Raw genomic sequence first — 17,267 nt, 5'->3', positions numbered from 1 at the left:
TGATGGAACAACATAATATCCACCAATAATCAATATTCAGAATGTTACAATGATGCAAGATTTTTTTTTTAAACTAAAGTTGGGCTCACTTTTGCAAAGATAATACAATGCAAAATACACAGAGATAGAACATGCAAATGTCAAAAATAAACCTGGTATATGGTGGAATTAGTAGGAAAGACACAAGCAACAAAAATGTTAAACTACCCTGAAAGAAGGATAATCAAGCGTTCTATGTTTCTGGGCATTAGATATCACCACATATAGAAGAGAGGAATGACAGAAGGCAGGAAGCCTTTAGAATTAACCCCATCAGATGGAGAGGAGAAGAGAGCCTTGTAACCTTTGTCTCCAAACTCAAACAAGTCAGCCAAGTAATACATCCGGGAGACTCAAAAATCGAAATCCACAGAAAACATGAACATGGCTAACAATGTGGATGCTATGTTATGCAATTGTAGCTGTATACTGAGACGACTGAAGTTGGATAGCCCGATAAAAGCATTTCTTCCCTCTTACCCTGTCTTTCTCCATTGATATCTGAAAAGTTCACTCTTTTAAGATATCAGCAAACACCTCATTCTTAGAAAAAAAAATGCCATCTCTCTAAATGGATCAGTCAAACTTGGTCAGTAAGCTGCTGCTGCTGCATTTTCTTCTCTAAAGCATTCTCAAAGTTCCGACTTGACAACGATAAAATCTGATTCAGCAGTAATCTTACACCAGCCTTCTTTACAAGTGCAATTCTTGGTTTAATTCTCTCCTCCAAACTGTAGCCAAAATATTGAGGGAATTTAACAAGCTCTGACTTTGAATAGTCCATGGTTAAAAAGAAATCCCATTTTGGTATCAAGTTGTCTGCCAAGCTAAAAGTATATAACGCTCCATATCTTGAAATCATAGTCCCAATTTCCTCCAAGGTGTATCCTCTCTCAATAAAAAATTGTGTTACAGGCTTCAAATTTGCCTCGATGCTAAGACCAAAAGTCTGTGGACAACGTAATAGAAGAAGAGAAACATCAGCACCCAATGACCTGAAATACTTAGCTGTAGGGCGTAGCTTGTCCTCAACACTATAACTTATTATGGTCGGACACCGCGTTAAAACCTTACCAACATTCTCTGATGAAAGGCCCATTTCATAGAGGAAATCCACAGTAGTCTTAAACTTTTGCCTGCTGTAAGTGAGAAGTGCAGGAAACCTGTATATAACTTTTGCCCATTGTTTCTTATCAACACCCAAATCTTCTAAGAAAGTCATGGTGGGTATAAGATTTTCGGAGAGACTAATTCCACACAGTTGAGGCCTCTTACCTAGAATGATGGGAATATCAGACTTGGGTACACCAAGTTCAAGAAGGAACTCGACGACAGGTTTGATTTTCCCCTCCAGACTGTAGTAAGCAAAGGCCGGGAACCTGCGTGTGATTAACTTAATCTTCTCAAGATCCATGCCAAGCTCCATGAGGTAAACAACTTGAGGACGGAGCATCCCTGCAGGGCTTGTCTCAGTAACACGAGAGACGGCTTTTACCTGCTTGGAATCAGGGGCTGAATCAGGAGGAGATGCCAGTGTTATAGGTTTATCCTTAATTGGTGGGTGGGGGAAATTTTCAACCACATCTGCCAACATACTTCCATGCTCTTCAAGGAGGGATTCAAGGTAAGGAATAAGAGCATCCCTGATCTCAAGTGTTGTGAGCTCTCTTCCTGAAATGTTAGAAGTTTTACAGATTAAGTGGTTAGAGTTGATAATGGTGAATACTAATGCGGTGAAAGAGACGATAAAAACATTGCAATCGAACCTACGAGATACCGAGATTTATGAACAGAATGAAGTCTTGAGACAAGGTGATCAATGAAAAGTTCTGATTTATTGATGATTCTTGCAGCAACTGCGTTGCTCAGACCCTGCTTTTTGAAGAACAAAGTTAAAACAGCCTTGGCTTCTTCTTTTTCTGCTGCTATCAAGGTTGGAGGCACCACTCTTAAGCTCAAAGATCCATCTAACTCTGAATCCACTCTTAATCTGAACATTGCAGCAAGTAAACCATGTCAGAAAAAAAACAGAACAAAATTTTATAAAATTTATCTTTAAGAAAAGAGAGACTCAATCATCTCAACCTCAAACACTTAAACAAAATACAGAGAAAAGAAACAAGAGCCCATCTACAGGAACACCGAAAGGAACCGAATCTGCTTAAATTTTCAAGCAAGTACCTTGCATCTTTCTTCATCTTTGTTATTGTTTGGTCTTTAAGGCAGAAAAGGAAGCCATGGCTGGTTGCTCTCCGTGAGTTCTGGAATCCAAAATTTCCAAGCATAACAAGTAGATGAGAATTGAAGGATAAAGATTTTATCATTTTACATAAAATAAAAATGTTGGAATGAAACAATTTTAAGAGCAATTGTTGATGGGAAATTCGGTTGAAGGGAAAAGAATTATCGTGAATTGAAAATGGGGAAGAAAGCGATGATGGCTGGTGGGTTTTGGGATTTTGGTACGCAAGTGAGTTTGGGTATTTGGTGGGTTGTTATGGGTAAACTACAGTCAAGCTCATTAAACTATTACAGTGTGTTTGGTTCAGTGTATTAGCTAATCCATTACGCCCCGATTACGCACCTATTACATTACGCTCCTATTCCGGCGTTTGGTTCGCTGTAATAGGTATTACGCGCGTAATACAATCCCGACCTAATCCCCAAATTCCCTGCTTTTCTAATCCCTTCCCAAATCGCGTATTACACATTACGTCCGGCTTCCCTCCCAAACTCTCTGTTTTACCCTCCCTCCCTACCCGACCCTCTCCTCTTCTGTCCTGATAATTTCTCCTCGTCTGCCTTTACCGATTTTCTCTGTCGATCGTTTTTCCCTTTCATTTGTTGCAAGACGTTTGAAAGCCACCGCTTCATTAGGTTCTCTCGGTCTCGGCGTGAGGTATGGATGAACTTTTCATTTTAGTTTTCATCTTTGCCTTGGATTGTGGGTGCTTTGCATCTTGATTTGCTTGTCTTTTCGAAGCATGATTAGAGAGGTTATAAATCATCATCTTCATTGCATGAGAAGCATCGGTTGTTTATTTCGATAGTTGAATCGATTGTTATTTTCCCACCCTCTTTCCGAAAAATTTAATCTCAAAATTTTACGGGAAAGCGAGGTTTATTACAAGCACGACTATATCTTGGAGCGATAATCATCGACTTTCGAGATCTGGAAGCGGACGGCCATTGGTGTCGAGGCAAAACTCGATCAACGGCAAGCAAGACGCCACGCATAGCGGTGGCCTCGGCATTTTCGAGATCAACACGCAGTCTCCACCTTTCGGTGGCTCGTCAACGCTCTCGGTACTCTAAGGATACGCTGAGCTCGAGAAAAGCTGTGAGTTCTTGCGAATTCAATTGCCATTGCAATTTTAAGTGATCACATGATTTCAATCTTCATAGTCTTGATTTTGATTGAATACACGAAATTTTAGTTTAATTTTGTTCAATTGCACTTAGCTTAGCTTCGATCTTCTATTTGAAAGATTCAATTACGGATGATTCACTTGTTTTTTATATATCTTGCCGGTTAGCGACTACTTCCTTGTATTGCGTGGGCAAGTAGTTCTTTCTTCGAATTTCTTAAGTGATTTTTACTATATGCTAATTAGATTATCGGTGTTCGATGTAGGCGATATGGTTAACTTAGCGGGCATAAAACAAGGCTACATATTGGGCAATTAGTGAAGGACACTTGGCTAAACTTAAACAAGCTAGTGAAATGATCACAGTCTTAATTAGTGTAAGTTCGGGATGATAAACTTGGTGTTTTCCATTCATATACACACATACATATATATATTCATTCTATTATGTTTGTGGCAATTCATGCATAGATTAATGAACTTATTGCCTAAATCGCTTGATCGTGGTCAAAACCAAAAAAATTTTGGATTGAAATTAAGTTATTATATTTTATGAGAGCTAAAATCCAATTTTACCATTGTATTAGCTTATATCTTTATAAACTTTAGGATTTTCGGGGGCCAAAATGTAATTTTATCATGTATTAACTTATAATCTTATAGATTTTGTAGTGTTTGCAAGTGCAAATTTTCCATTTTAGAGGGGCAGGGGACCTGCACCCTCTTTTCTCTCCTCCCATTTCTCTTGAGGAAGTGCTTGATGCCTTTTAATTCCTTTAATTAATTATAGGCCGCAAGAAGGTAGCAGATGCTAAACTTGCAAAAGATTTTCAAGCGGTTTTGAAAGAGTTTGAAGGCTCAACGACTTGCAATGAAAGGGAAACATCATACGCTCCATCTGCTCCCAAGGCAGTTCTTCCTTCAAGGTATCTAAATGTAGGAAGGTTTATCCGTAAATAGATGGATTGTAGTGCATTCAATGTTTGGTGTTCATGGCATACATGAACAAATAAAGTCATTTTTAACAAATTACTTATAAAACATCTATAATTATTATTGATTTTCTGCAATTTAACGGTTGCAAATACAAAGGATATGGTGGTCACTTTTGTGTTACACTTTAATCATGATTTAAGCGTTTGCATGTTATTCTTATGCTCGATGTTTGTTCCGTTATACGAGTTACTCGGTGATGAGGTAGATGTAGGTTCGATGCGAGAAATGTCTGACAAGCCTTTCTTCTGGAATCAAGAAGGTAAGTTCTCTTTATAAATTCTTGTGAATCATCCTTTACATATATCATGCGGACTTTATCTTTTGGCATGTTCGTGCATACATGTTGTGTTCCAGTAGTTGAACTTCAGTCCGTAACATAGGCTGCCTCTTGGTTTATTCTGTTTCTCAAACATTTTGCATTGCATGAATTAATAACTTGTGTGTGAAATTATGATTTACAGAAGCTTCACCTGTAGTACATGAAGAGACAGGTCCATCAGAGGCAAATCTCTTCTCAGGCAAATATATACTAGATTCAAATCAAGCTCCAAGAAAGCAAGTAAAACCGGTCGCTCGACTTCAGAAGATTCTCAAGTTCAGATTGTTACTCGACGAGGATGTTCAAGTCGAAACAAATTCCCAAAATAATTCAATTTTGTAAACTAGCAAACTCAAAATTTGTAGTTAAATGTTGATCCTTAACTTTGAAAGTAATTTAATGAAATTTTGAAAGTAATTTAATGAAATTCAAGCTTAGTTATGCTCTGAGGAAGAGTCCATATTTTTAAGCGGTGGATTTTGTGTATAAACTATTTCAAATGATTGCAATTATAATGCAACAAATGTAACTTTTAGTAATGAAGGTGTGATTGATCCGAATTATTTTAAATTGTATAAATTCATATAAGAAAATTTATTATTAAGAATTTTATGAAATTATATATTATTATTAAATTATATGTAATAATAATTATTTTAAATTATACAAATTCATATAAGATAATTTATTAGTTATAATTATTTTAAATTTTATTAAATCATATATTTTAATTAAAATATATTTAATATTAATTATTTCAAATTATCTTTTATAGTATCATATATTATGATTTGAGTAAATTCATATAAGAATATTAATTATTAAAAGAATTTTATTAAATTATATATTTTAATTATAATATATTTAATAATAATTATGTTAATTTATATTTTATAGTATCATATATTATGATTTGAGTAAATTTATATAAGAATATTGATTATTAAGAATTTTATTAAATTATATATTTTAATTATAATATATTTAATAATAATTATGTTTAAATATGATTAAATTATTTATTATTGATATTAATAATCTTATTAAAATTTAAATAACAATAACAATAATCATTTACCAAAACAAATTTATGGTAAGGGTATTCTAGTCATTTTAGTTTTTTTCATTATGCTATTACACCTCTATTCCATTCAACCAAACACAAGATTACTATTACGCCTCTATTCCATTACATTCAACCAAACAGTTGATTTGCTATTACACCTCTATTCCATTACACCTCTATTCCATTACACCTCTAATCCAATACACCTCTAATCCAATACAGCGAACCAAACGTGCCCTTAGTAAGTTTATATTTTGGTCATTTAATTTTAAAAAAATTATAAAATAATCACTAAATTATTTGAAAGTTTTTATTTAAGTCATTAGGCTGTTAACATGGTTGATGTATAAGCCTTCTCAATTCATATTGCCTACACCAATTAAAAGCTCTTCTTCCCTTAATTTTTTTGATAAACTACAAAAATAACCATTTATGTATGGTTTAAATTATGTTTTGATCATTAAATTTTAATTTATTATGAAACGGTCACTAATATTATTAGTTTGCTACATTTTGATCACTAAATCACATGTATTACCATTAAATTGTGAAGTGTAATTAGACATGAGTCGGGCCATCTGTCCAGGTCCGAAAATTTACCTGAAAAATGAGAAGTTTTGGGTAAAAATATAGGCCTGAAAAAATAGGCTTAGATAAAAAAAATTGGGCCCATTTTCTAAATGTGTCAAGTGTTAGATAGGATTTTTTAGTCCAGGCTTAATCCTTAATCCGACCCAAATAAGTTGTTTTGTTGTTATTTCGCTATTATTTTGTTGTCATTTTGCTATTATATTACTACTATTTTGTTCTTATCATTTGTATATTGTATAACTCTTATTTTATTGTTAATTTTATTATTATTTTAGAGGCATTTGCTTGCTAAGTCACAACTATATTAATGTTATTTAAATATCAAAATTTTTAATGTATTTTCAATTTGTTGAGAAATATTTATTTTAATATTTTTAGTGTATTTAATATATTATATTTTTTAAATTTATTTTATGTAAAATAATCTTAAAAAATAATACAAATTTAAAAATAACTTTAAAAAATAATACAAGTGAGTCGAGTCGAATCGGGCTTGAATTTAGTATTTTTAATTTAAATCAGGCTTGAATAGATTTTAAAATTCATTTTTTAAATTGAGCGGAATCCAAACTTAAAAAATGGACCTCAAATTTTACATCCACCTAATCCATCCGCGGGTTTAAGTGTAATCTATATCAATGCCAGGTAAGTGAAAAAGGCCAAACAAGCAAAGGTTTTAGATGTTTTTTTTCTCTCCATTCATTTTATCTTTTCCTCTAAACCAAAATAAAATATTTCTTCACCACTGACGCTATCCTACCTTAGGCCCGGTTCTAAGAGTCATTTAGAGATGCGTTCGTTTGGGGTCCAAGTTAAAAAGGAGTTTAAAATATTATTTTTTAATTTTTAAAGGATTTAAAATTTTTTGAACTTTTAAAAATAAAAAAAATACCAACTTTTAATGGTTCTAAAAAAACATTTTTTTTAAGTTAGAAATTATTTTTACCAATTTTAAGCAATGTAAATACTTTTTTCTCCTTTTTTAAAGAATCTAAAACCCGTTTTATTATTTTATGTCAACAACAGGCCTGCTTTGTTTGCACTATCCCACCGTCGTCGAATGTTACTTCGGTCCTTTAAAAGCATTGCCACTCGGTGCTTCTAACGCTACGGATGGTTTCAAAGCATTGCTTCTCAGCGTTTTCATGTCAAAGTACTGGTGAATAAATAGTGAAAAGTTCTCTGATGTTGCTTCCAAATGGGAATGTTTCAAAATAGTGAAACAAATAGGAATCAATTCTCGTAGTACTTGTTTTTGGGTGGATTTTTCTGATGATTTTCCATTTCCCTTGGAGCTCATTGGACCTTGTTGTTTATTACAGATTCATGGTTCCAAAGCCGGTTTTGTCTTAACAACTGGTGTTAACTAAAACACACTTTTTTCTCTCTATATATATATTTGTGTAGTTTCTATTGCTTCCGCTGTGATATTTTAAAGGGAGTTTTCTTTATGGATTTTTATCTTTTGAAGCTATGGGTTATTATCTTCTACTTTGGTTATTCGGTGATGTTTCTCTTAATTTTCGAAAGGAAAATCTTGCAATTCAATTGCTGGAAAAGTTTGTTTACAGACAAAAGCTGTTGACATTCATGTGATTTTCTATGCAACCAAACAACTACTAGATAGTTTGAAAGAGAAAGAGGCATATTGGATACAAAGATTTCGCGTCACAAGTATACGGTGCCAGGCTTAACTAAAACAAACACTTTTAATTCCTCTCTATTACTTCGATCTCATTTCTACAGATATTATTAGTTAATTTTGTTTATTACTTATCACCCGGAAAAGGAGGCTTCATGTTGAAGAAGGGAAAAGGTTAGAGAAAAATGCAGGGCAAAGTCATTGCAATCTATTCTACCATTTATCCAACACCATGCCCTAAACCATGGGATGGTGTCGACGACGGCGTGGCGTCGACGGCGGGATAGCGTTGGTGGCTGTTTAGGGTTCATAGAAGAAAGATTTTATTTCTAGTTTGAAGAAGAGGAAACAAAATAGAAGGGTTTAGAAGCATTTGAACTTTTTTGGCTTAGATTACATGTCGGCATTTAACAGTAATATTTGTTTCACGTGAGATTTCGGTCATGCCCTTAACGAAGATTAGTGATTTAGTCACCATTTCGTAATAAATTAAAATGCAGGACCAAAACCCAATTTCGATAGATTATTTTTGTAGTTCATCTTAGCATATTTAATGAAATAATGCTGGAAATTACGAATTTATAAATTAAAATTTACTTTAATTTTGATATTGATCCATTAAATTATTATTTGAAATTCGTTACTTAGACTTTTTTTTAATCTTAACAACTTAATAAATTAAATAAAAATTTTGAATAGTTCATTGATTATTTTGTAATTTTTAAGATTTTGTAACTAAAACGTAAATTTACTAATAATTTAATGACATCGAATGTAATTTATTCATATTTTGTTGTTGGATTGGATTTTTAATTTTTATTGCATTATATTAATTTGTTATTGTAGTTATATTGATTTTTTACTGTAGTTATTAATTTTTGTATGGTTAATTAAAATTAAATTTTTAATAAAGCATTTCTATATATTTTCCATCTTAGAAATATTTTATTTTTGTTTAAAATTACTAATTATTATTTTATTTTCGTTGTTTTAATGTTCTCCATATCGGCCTGTTTTGACATACGTGGTTTGTAACTTTCAAGAACGGAGTTTAGTTGAAGCAGCATTGTGAGATTTTTGAAGTCCCAAATTCTTTGTTCTAAACAACCTTAAGGACTTAGATATATAATACTTCAAATTGTGAACAAAAATACTTACTCAACAATGAACCAAAACACTCATTTTAACTCACTCAATATACAATTCAAAAGGGTCATGCAACAATTTTTAAAAGATGCGTCCAAACAAATCTAAATGTAATCTCAAAATCCAAATTCCCTTTTTTTTTTTTTTTAAATTCTCATACCAAAAGAATATATTTCGCCATTGTTTGATGTTCAAAACTAATAAAAGAATGAGAGTGATCCAAGACTAGATGATGTTATTTGCTTCTCATGCACTTGGTGAGAACCTCTACAAATCTCTTGTACATGTGCCGTTTCAGATACTTCCTTTCTACCATTTTCCTTCCTTCCATCCCCATTTGCTTCCTAGCATTCAGGTTTTTTAGTAAAAACCGGAGATTCTCAGCAAGAACTCGTGTTCCTGGATGCCCCATAGGGTGCAAAAGCCCTGTCACATTGTGTTCTACTATCTCTTTTGTGCCTCCACCATCAGTTCCTAAAACCTGTTACCAGGTCACATACATTTTCAATATATATATACACACATCCTTATCTGTCTATTTGTACATATACACATATCCGCTTCCAAATCCGGGCAGTGGCAAAAAAAGGGTGCTAGCTTTTCAATTTCCACCAGAAAAATAAACAAGAAAACCAGGCAACTCAATTTTTTATGCAATCAACCGAAGATTTAAATCACCTCTTTTAAGGGACAATTAGATTAGTTCCATGCAAGTCATAGGCACTATAAAATCATGCTTGTCAAAAGGAATATTAATTTATCTATAGGTTAATGAGTAAATCTTCTCAAAAAAATTTAGCCATTGTTGGGTCTAACTAGACTTTATCTGCTAGTAATATTAATTTATTTATTACTCAACATTTGATCTTAAAATGGGAAATTTCAGGAATAATCTTGCCCTTTAAAGGAATTCATATTTCAATATATGAGATATCTGATTCATATGATAGTATAGAGGGAGCTTAGTTCATGATGATGTGATCAAGTGATAAAATAAAATCTAGACTAATCCACGTGTAAGCACTTGCACTTACAAGTATACATGTATAGTGAAAATTGCATAATGTATGCACACATGTAACGACAACAGAACTTCATTGCTAGGATGAAACACAGCCCAGTAAATCATGGGATTTTATGATTAATGCATAGCAGGTGATATTCCTAGAGGACATGATATCACAAGCTTAAGCGATATAGCATCCAAAAACAGCTATCACACACAGACAAAAACAAATCAGAAACATAAAAGATGTCTTACCGGAAGACCAAATGCCATTGCTTCAACTGTCACTCTCCCAAATGTTTCTCCTAGTCCCTATAATAAAATCCAGATATCATAACATATTTTCCATTTAATTCAAAAATAATAATAAAATTAAGAAATGAGTATCAGCTAAGTTCAATGCAATTTGAATACGAATTTAGATTCATAATAACCAGAATTAGATGTTTTAATCATGCCAGTATGCAATATATTGTTTTTTAAAGAGTTAACCAATCGATTGAAATCACTTAGCTGTTCTCATCAGCGACTCAGCAACAAATTCATCAATACATCAACAGCAAAAATAATGTTTATGGAACTTAAGTGCTTTAGCAATGTGTTGATCAGGATTCAGGATAAGGCAAATAAATGAATCTATTAAAAGGAAAAACAAGAATTAAGCACAATTCATATGGAATAATACTAGAAAAGACATTAATTACATGGAAGATAGAGTTATATAATAATAATATGAAAGGACTGCTTATATGCAAAAAATTCTGTCTGGAACCTACAAAGTTAACAAATATTAGAATTCAAATCTACTATACAACGTAGAAGAAATAAGAGCAATTCAATTAAAAACTAAAACATAAGCAATCAGTTACCTGGGAGTTCATGACATAAACATCTGCTGCTGAATATAGTGAGGCCACACGTGTAGTTGCAGGTGTCCAAAGTACAGACTCTGACAATTTTGCATGCTGAGACAAAAAACTTAGAATTTCTTTAACATAAGGTATCTTATTGCTCTTTGATCCAACAGAACCAATAAGAATTTTAAGTGCTTGTTCCTGTGCTCCTTTGCTATCATACATCTTCCTTCTGTGAGTGCCGTTGATGCTGACAGCATTTGTGGTATTCACAGAGGTAAATAACCGCAAATTTGTAGAAGACACATCAAGATTTCTAGACTTTTGATGTAAACCTCTTAAATGATGCTTTACAGACAAGCTAGGCTGATCTTGCCGGATATCCAGTGATTTCTTAACTTCAGAACCAGTTTGCAAAGGATCTTCATTCATTGCGAGGTCCGCTGATTCAAGAAGAAAGAGCTGGCCCTTTCCAGCATTTATGCTACTCAGGGATATTACAAGCATATCATTATCTGTCAAACCCATCTCTTTTCTTGCTGCATCCCGCAACAACTGCCTTTTCTCTAGCATCTTCACTGAGCTAGCAGAAGGAGTATTTAAAGAACAAGGAAAGCCAGCTACAAAAGCCAGCTCGTCATTAACAGCAAGTGGAACAAGAGCAGGCTGAGATCTCAACTTAATATTTTCTTCTTGACACCAGGTAAGCCACTGTTTACTCTGCAATTCAGATAAGAAAATCAGCATTTTCACTCGGTGTAGAACAAGCTTTGACCGATCAAAGTATTCTCTTCTATTTTCCATGATCCACCAAGCAATTTGACTTCCCCCAGCTGGGAAATGTGCAATATATTGATCTGAAACCATCACATTTAAGCAGATAATTATGCATCAATACTCTAGGGTGACTAGGACAGTTATGATTTAATGGAAATGATAATGAAAGATAACTTCAGGAGGTAGACCAAAAACTGAAAATCAAGTTTTCTAATAAGGATTTTAGAGCAAACTAGAATGGGAACACACATAGACACATCTACAAAACATTTTCAATAGCTTTTTACATTGTTTTCAGGTAATAATAACAGCATGTAAGAGGAACAATGTTGAATATAGATTAAGAATTTTTTACAATAATTTCAAAATCTTAAACCAGATGCACCCTAACTTCCACATGCAGATCAGCAAACTGAGATAACAATAATCAGGATTACTAAAAATGCAAGTGTGGGTAAGACCATAAGAGAGGTCAGCTTCGGTAATGTAATTGTTGAATCCACTCCTTCACTAGAGAAGCTTTTTTCATTTAGACTCAAGGCAGTGTCTACTCTCTAATCACTATCAACAAATTTGAGCAATCCATGGAAATCCATCAACATAGGTAGTAAGGTGAAGGTTATAGATTTTAAAGGCATAATTTAAATACAGGAACATGCTGGACCATCTTAATTGAAGGCATGCACATAGTTTACTATGCAGATAAAAAGTACACAGTTCACAAATACACGTGTGTGTGTGTGTGTGTGTATGCCTTAGTACTACAAGTTTAAAACACCATGTGGTTAAGAAACAGCTGCAACTTGGGTCAAGTAATAGCTGAGCTTCAAATAAGCATTAGCAATATCTAAAAAATACAATCACTTCTCCAAAAATTTTCTCACCAATCCATGATGCACAAACTGCAGATCCAGCAATCACAAGGTCTGCCTTCATGGCAGTTTTGAAGCTAAGATCTGCTCTGTCTTCAATCACTTTGATCCTTCTCCTTGCAAGCTCGGACATTAATCCTCCTTTCTTACTAAGAACTACAGCAGATACTGTGGCTCCACAGCTCAAAAACTCTGTTGCCAACTCCATCATTGAAATTGGAGCCCCAGTCATTGAGAGTTCATGAAATACCAACACTAATCTTCTAGACCAAACAAGACGAGCAAAGTCCCCCTTCCTATCACATGTTCCAGACCGCTTTTCAGGACTCCACTCCAGAACTCTGTCCTCCAATGATCCAAATGGACCCACAAGTAATCCAAAAGTAGAATTTTTCTGCAGAATTTCCAGTTCTTGACCCTCTGCATCACCACTTTCAGTGTTTGTTTTCGCCTTCAGTTTATCACGAACCTTGGGCAAATTACGCCTTCTTCTTTTACTCCTTTTCTTCCTCGATGTAAAGCCATTCCCCTTCTTGGCCAAAATCACATCAATCTTTCTATCAACATGGACCTGAGTTTTGTTAGTTATATTATTAACAGCTACCAAACTGTCATCAGTAAGCAAATCTCGTCGTGTGTTCTGTTCAGCATCCACAAGCTTATCTCTTGGATCGCCATTGAAACCTAAAAATTCCTCCTTCTTATGTCCATGAGCCCACCTGGATTGGACATAAAATCCAAGGTAAGCCCAAAGAGTAATTAAAAGCAACCAATAGACTACACGGTTGCTCCTAAACCATTGAGTGCCACCAGCACCACTTCTAGCTTCTCTTCTTGGAGTTCGGCTTGAATTCAATCTCCGATATGTAGGAGAACCCTTTGGAGTTGATCTTCCTGACAGACTGGACTTAAGGCTACCTTGCCTTAATGATGATGGTCCCTTGCTGAGACGTTCCTCCATTAGCTTCTGGCTATAATATATTGCTGACAAGCTAACTCAGTACTCTTCACATGTTAGCCAACACCAAAGACAAACAGGCCTAAAGGTCTGTGTTCATTCTATCTCCAAACTGCTTAGTAGCACCTCCTTCTACAGCTTTCTAAAATCCAAATACATGAATGAAGAAAATACAGGTTAGATATTCTTTGGACTACAGCACCATATTTTATGCATGAAAGGAAGAATATATATATATATATATATATATATATATATATATATATATATATATGTTGGCATGAAAAAAAGTGAAGGATGAAAAGAATATAAACTAGTAAAAGCTACCAAGTCTTGCATATTCAAGAATTTTACTTGAAAGAAACAAATACCGTGATTAAAAAAACAACAACCTGAGCGCATTTGAGCAAATTAAATCTGTCAAAGGAGATCTCAATTTCCTTTTCTTTCTTGCATTTATCAGAAATTAAAATGATAAAGAACCGAGTTAAGATTTTCAAAAATATTCTCAGATTCTAAAGAAACCTCAACTTAACAAAAGGTCAAGCTAGATCAGACAACCACATTCTTTTTTAGCAATCACTTTCTATTTGCACTCATTCCCTACCACTTTCTTAGCAACCAATCAGAATATCGAAACATGAAAATCCACATTCAATTAATCTTAATAAGGGGAGATCTTTTTTCTTTCCTCTTATCATATACTTTTTTTTCTCAACAACCAAACAGTTCATAAAGAGACAGTAACAATCTCTTCAAAATTCGTTACATTCCACAGTTCTATTTTCTGGTATCTCCTCGACAACCAAGCACATCTTTATGCTTCTTACTAACTTAGCACTCGAAAATCAAAGAGAGAGAAAAAAATTCAATGAACCATCTAATCGAACTTGTACAGTTACAGGAGCTTCAGAACAGTAAAAACAGATCACAAAATATATATGAAATTTCTTAACAATAAACAAAAAAACAAAGACAATGATAAAAATAGAACCAACTAGTTAGCTTACATTAAAAGATCCGAATTTCTTCTTTTTTTTCGGTTTTTTTAATCTCTGTTCTTGCTTGACCCAAGCTCACATCAAAGAAAAAGATGTTGAGAAGAACGAGAGAGACGGAAATGTCTGAAACTTTTGTTTTCTGTTTTTTTTTTATTCCCTATGTTATAATTGAAATGGATGGCACGTGCAAATCAACACGTGCGAAAAGGGTGTTTGAAACAAGACTTACGAAGAATGGCAGGGTGGGGGTATAGGAAGGAAAAAAATTTGCGTAACATGTGTTTATTTTTTTATAATTTAAAAAATATATTTATTAATTAAATAACAATCGACATAATCAATAATTAAAGCGCATTAATTTAAAAAAAAAACAATTGAGAGAATAAAATAAGATTTAAATAAAAAGTGAAAAATAAATTATAATAAAATATTAAATAATTAAATAAATTAACTTCATTCGAATATGAGTTAAAATTATACTTATAAACAATCATTACTTTAATATTTCATTTTCTTTGACGTAATATTTTACAACTTAATTATAAATAACCTTCAAAATTATGTAAAATTTATTAAAATCAAATAATAAAATTATTTGGCCAAAATATAAATTAAACTAGCTAGCATCAAATAATAATAACTAAACATCATAAATAAGAATAAAATTAATGCATTTTTTTGTGATCGAAAAAATCATATTTTTTTAGTAATTCTTTAGATGCTATTTCGAATGAAAATATTTTGTTAACATATACAGGGACAAATCTAGGGGGCTGGCAGCGTCGGACCTCCTTAAAATAGAAAAGGTCATTTAAAATTTTTAAAATTTTAAATTAATAAAGGTAAAATTATACTTTATCCCTCTAAAAAGGATAAAATTTTGATTTAATCTTTTAGAAATTACAATTTAATTTCACCCCTTAAAAAAAGTTTCTGACTTTGCCCCTGAATACATATATTTGTAGTGGTAAATATTAGTTTTAATCAATATATAATTATAACCCTAATTAAGTGATAGTTAATCTAAAAAATAAGGAATTTAATAAGGATCTAAGGTCTAATTAAATAATAATAACTATTATATTAATAATAAAAACATTATTAATAAATAAATTTATACATTATAGATTAAATTATTAATATATTAATGTTTTCTATATATAATCTTAAATCTGGGCAAAACACTAAAAAAAACCCTTTTTTTTTTAAATTTACCGAAATAGGTCGGTTTTTTAATTATTTACCGGAATGGGCCGTTTTCCCCAAAATCGTCCACGTCGGTAGCGATGTCGGGAACTTGATGAATCATCGCGTCCACGTCGGTAGCGACTGCCGACGTGGAAGGAAATCGCGTCCCTGAGGAAGCGATTTCCTTCCACGTCAGCAGGTCGCGCTAACGTGGACGCGATGACCTGTCACGTAGCGCGTTTTTCGGGGCGCGATTTTGACGTTGATTTCACGTTCGGTTTTTTGGGTTTTAGGGTTTAGGGTGCAAGCTTTTTTAGGGTTTAGGGGTCCCTAAAAAAATTATTTCGTTTAGGGTGCAGGCTTTTTTAGGGTTTAGGGGTGCCGAAAAAAATTATTTCATTTAGGGTGCAGGCTTTTTTAGGGTTTAGGGGTCCCGAAAAAAATTATTTCGAGTTGACGTTTCTGGTCAAATAGTATAAAATCGCTTCTACCAGGATGCTATCAGAGAAGAAATTGTGAAATCGTGCCTGTACAAGCCCATTTGCCCGGGTCCAACAAACAAAACAAAACAGACCTAACTATCCAATTACACCCACCAGCCCAATAAGCCCAAAATTTAAAAAGCCCAATGCCCATTTTCAGAAAAAAAAAAATTCAGCCTAGGGTTTCAGAAACTGAAACCCTAGCCCCTAACTAAGTGGCGCCGCAAGCCTCTTCTGACTCCTAGTCTACTGGCCGCCGCCCTCTGCCGACATCGCCCACTTGCATCGCCACGGTCACATCCGTCCTCACCTACCCTCTGCTACTGCCAGTCTCCTGCAAATACACAACAAAAATCAACAACATAGGGGAAAACAGAGATTCATTGGGATTTTCTTTTCTTTCGGCTATAAAGCCGAAATTGTAAAAACAAAGAAAGGGGGGGAGGCTTCATCACTGTAATCGGGTCTTTTCCTTTTCTTTTGTAACATTTTCACAACACAATAGTTAATGAAAAAAGGCAGAGAAAACATTTAAAGGTTGATTCAGACTTTTTATTCTTTTTTTCTGTTCGTTTTTATATTTGTTTGTTTTTTTATATACTAATTTATCTCAACAAAAACGAAATAAAAAAAGGAGAAAGAACCTTACCTGAATCGTCTCGCAAGCGTCGTCGCCGGAGTCCTACTTCGGGTCACCGAAATTGGGCGGGGAAGGTGGCGATTTGATTTTTCTCTCGCGACCCCTAGGCCATGAAGACTTGGTCTTCAGTTGGTCCTTGAAGCAGGGTTTAAAAACCCGACGTTTGGGCTTCTGACCACCGCTCACGGCGGGGTCGACGGTGGCCCATTTGGCCGGCGACGGGGGGAGTTGAGAGAAGAATGGTTTCTTTCTTTCTTTCTTCTGCAGTTTTTTTTAAAGAAACCCTAGAAATGATTTTTTTTAAAGAAAATTGGGTTTAAAT

The 17,267-nt window shown here is 33.7% G+C and overlaps 2 protein-coding genes across 3 annotated transcripts; both read right to left on the bottom strand.

The window, feature by feature from the left end:
* Window positions 1-2,519, bottom strand: LOC105776341 (transcription termination factor MTERF5, chloroplastic). Its single transcript, XM_012598935.2, has 3 exons — window positions 2,221-2,519; window positions 1,806-2,029; window positions 1-1,710 (listed from the first exon to the last, which is right to left on the bottom strand). Exons 1-3 carry the CDS (start codon window positions 2,361-2,363, stop codon window positions 620-622), a joined length of 1,458 nt encoding a protein of 485 aa, XP_012454389.1. The 5' UTR covers window positions 2,364-2,519; the 3' UTR covers window positions 1-619.
* A 6,656-nt stretch (window positions 2,520-9,175) lies between these two features.
* LOC105776340 (uncharacterized) lies at window positions 9,176-14,785 on the bottom strand. 2 transcript variants are annotated; one of them, XM_012598934.2, is made up of 5 exons: window positions 14,645-14,785; window positions 12,689-13,776; window positions 11,043-11,884; window positions 10,429-10,485; window positions 9,176-9,648 (listed from the first exon to the last, which is right to left on the bottom strand). In XM_012598934.2, the coding sequence occupies exons 2-5, from the start codon at window positions 13,635-13,637 to the stop codon at window positions 9,403-9,405; spliced, it is 2,094 nt and encodes a 697-aa protein (XP_012454388.1). In that variant the 5' UTR covers window positions 13,638-13,776; window positions 14,645-14,785; the 3' UTR covers window positions 9,176-9,402. The 2 variants fall into 2 exon arrangements, with proteins under 2 accessions (XP_012454388.1, XP_052478274.1); XM_052622314.1 differs by lacking the exons at window positions 9,176-9,648; window positions 10,429-10,485 and adding an exon at window positions 10,492-10,809.
* Window positions 14,786-17,267: the final 2,482 nt, after the last annotated feature.

Source organism: Gossypium raimondii, chromosome 10 (assembly GCF_025698545.1).
Source record: "Gossypium raimondii isolate GPD5lz chromosome 10, ASM2569854v1, whole genome shotgun sequence".
Classification (NCBI taxonomy): Eukaryota; Viridiplantae; Streptophyta; class Magnoliopsida; order Malvales; family Malvaceae; genus Gossypium; species Gossypium raimondii.
The sequence above is the reverse complement of the archived record's forward strand: the minus strand, read 5'-3'. Positions and strand labels throughout refer to the sequence as shown.

Coding starts and splice junctions, on each gene's coding strand:
- LOC105776340 (XM_012598934.2), bottom strand. CDS start 13,637: ATGGAGGAACGTCTCAGCAAGGGACCATCATCATTAAGGCAAGGTAGC. Junction 10,486..11,042: donor TTTATGTCATGAACTCCCAG/GTAACTGATTGC, acceptor ATTTTATTATAG/GGACTAGGAGAAACATTTGG. Junction 9,649..10,428: donor CAATGGCATTTGGTCTTCCG/GTAAGACATCTT, acceptor ACCTGGTAACAG/GTTTTAGGAACTGATGGTGG.
- LOC105776341 (XM_012598935.2), bottom strand. CDS start 2,363: ATGATAAAATCTTTATCCTTCAATTCTCATCTACTTGTTATGCTTGGA. Junction 2,030..2,220: donor AAGATGAAGAAAGATGCAAG/GTACTTGCTTGA, acceptor TGCAATGTTCAG/ATTAAGAGTGGATTCAGAGT. Junction 1,711..1,805: donor TAAATCTCGGTATCTCGTAG/GTTCGATTGCAA, acceptor CTAACATTTCAG/GAAGAGAGCTCACAACACTT.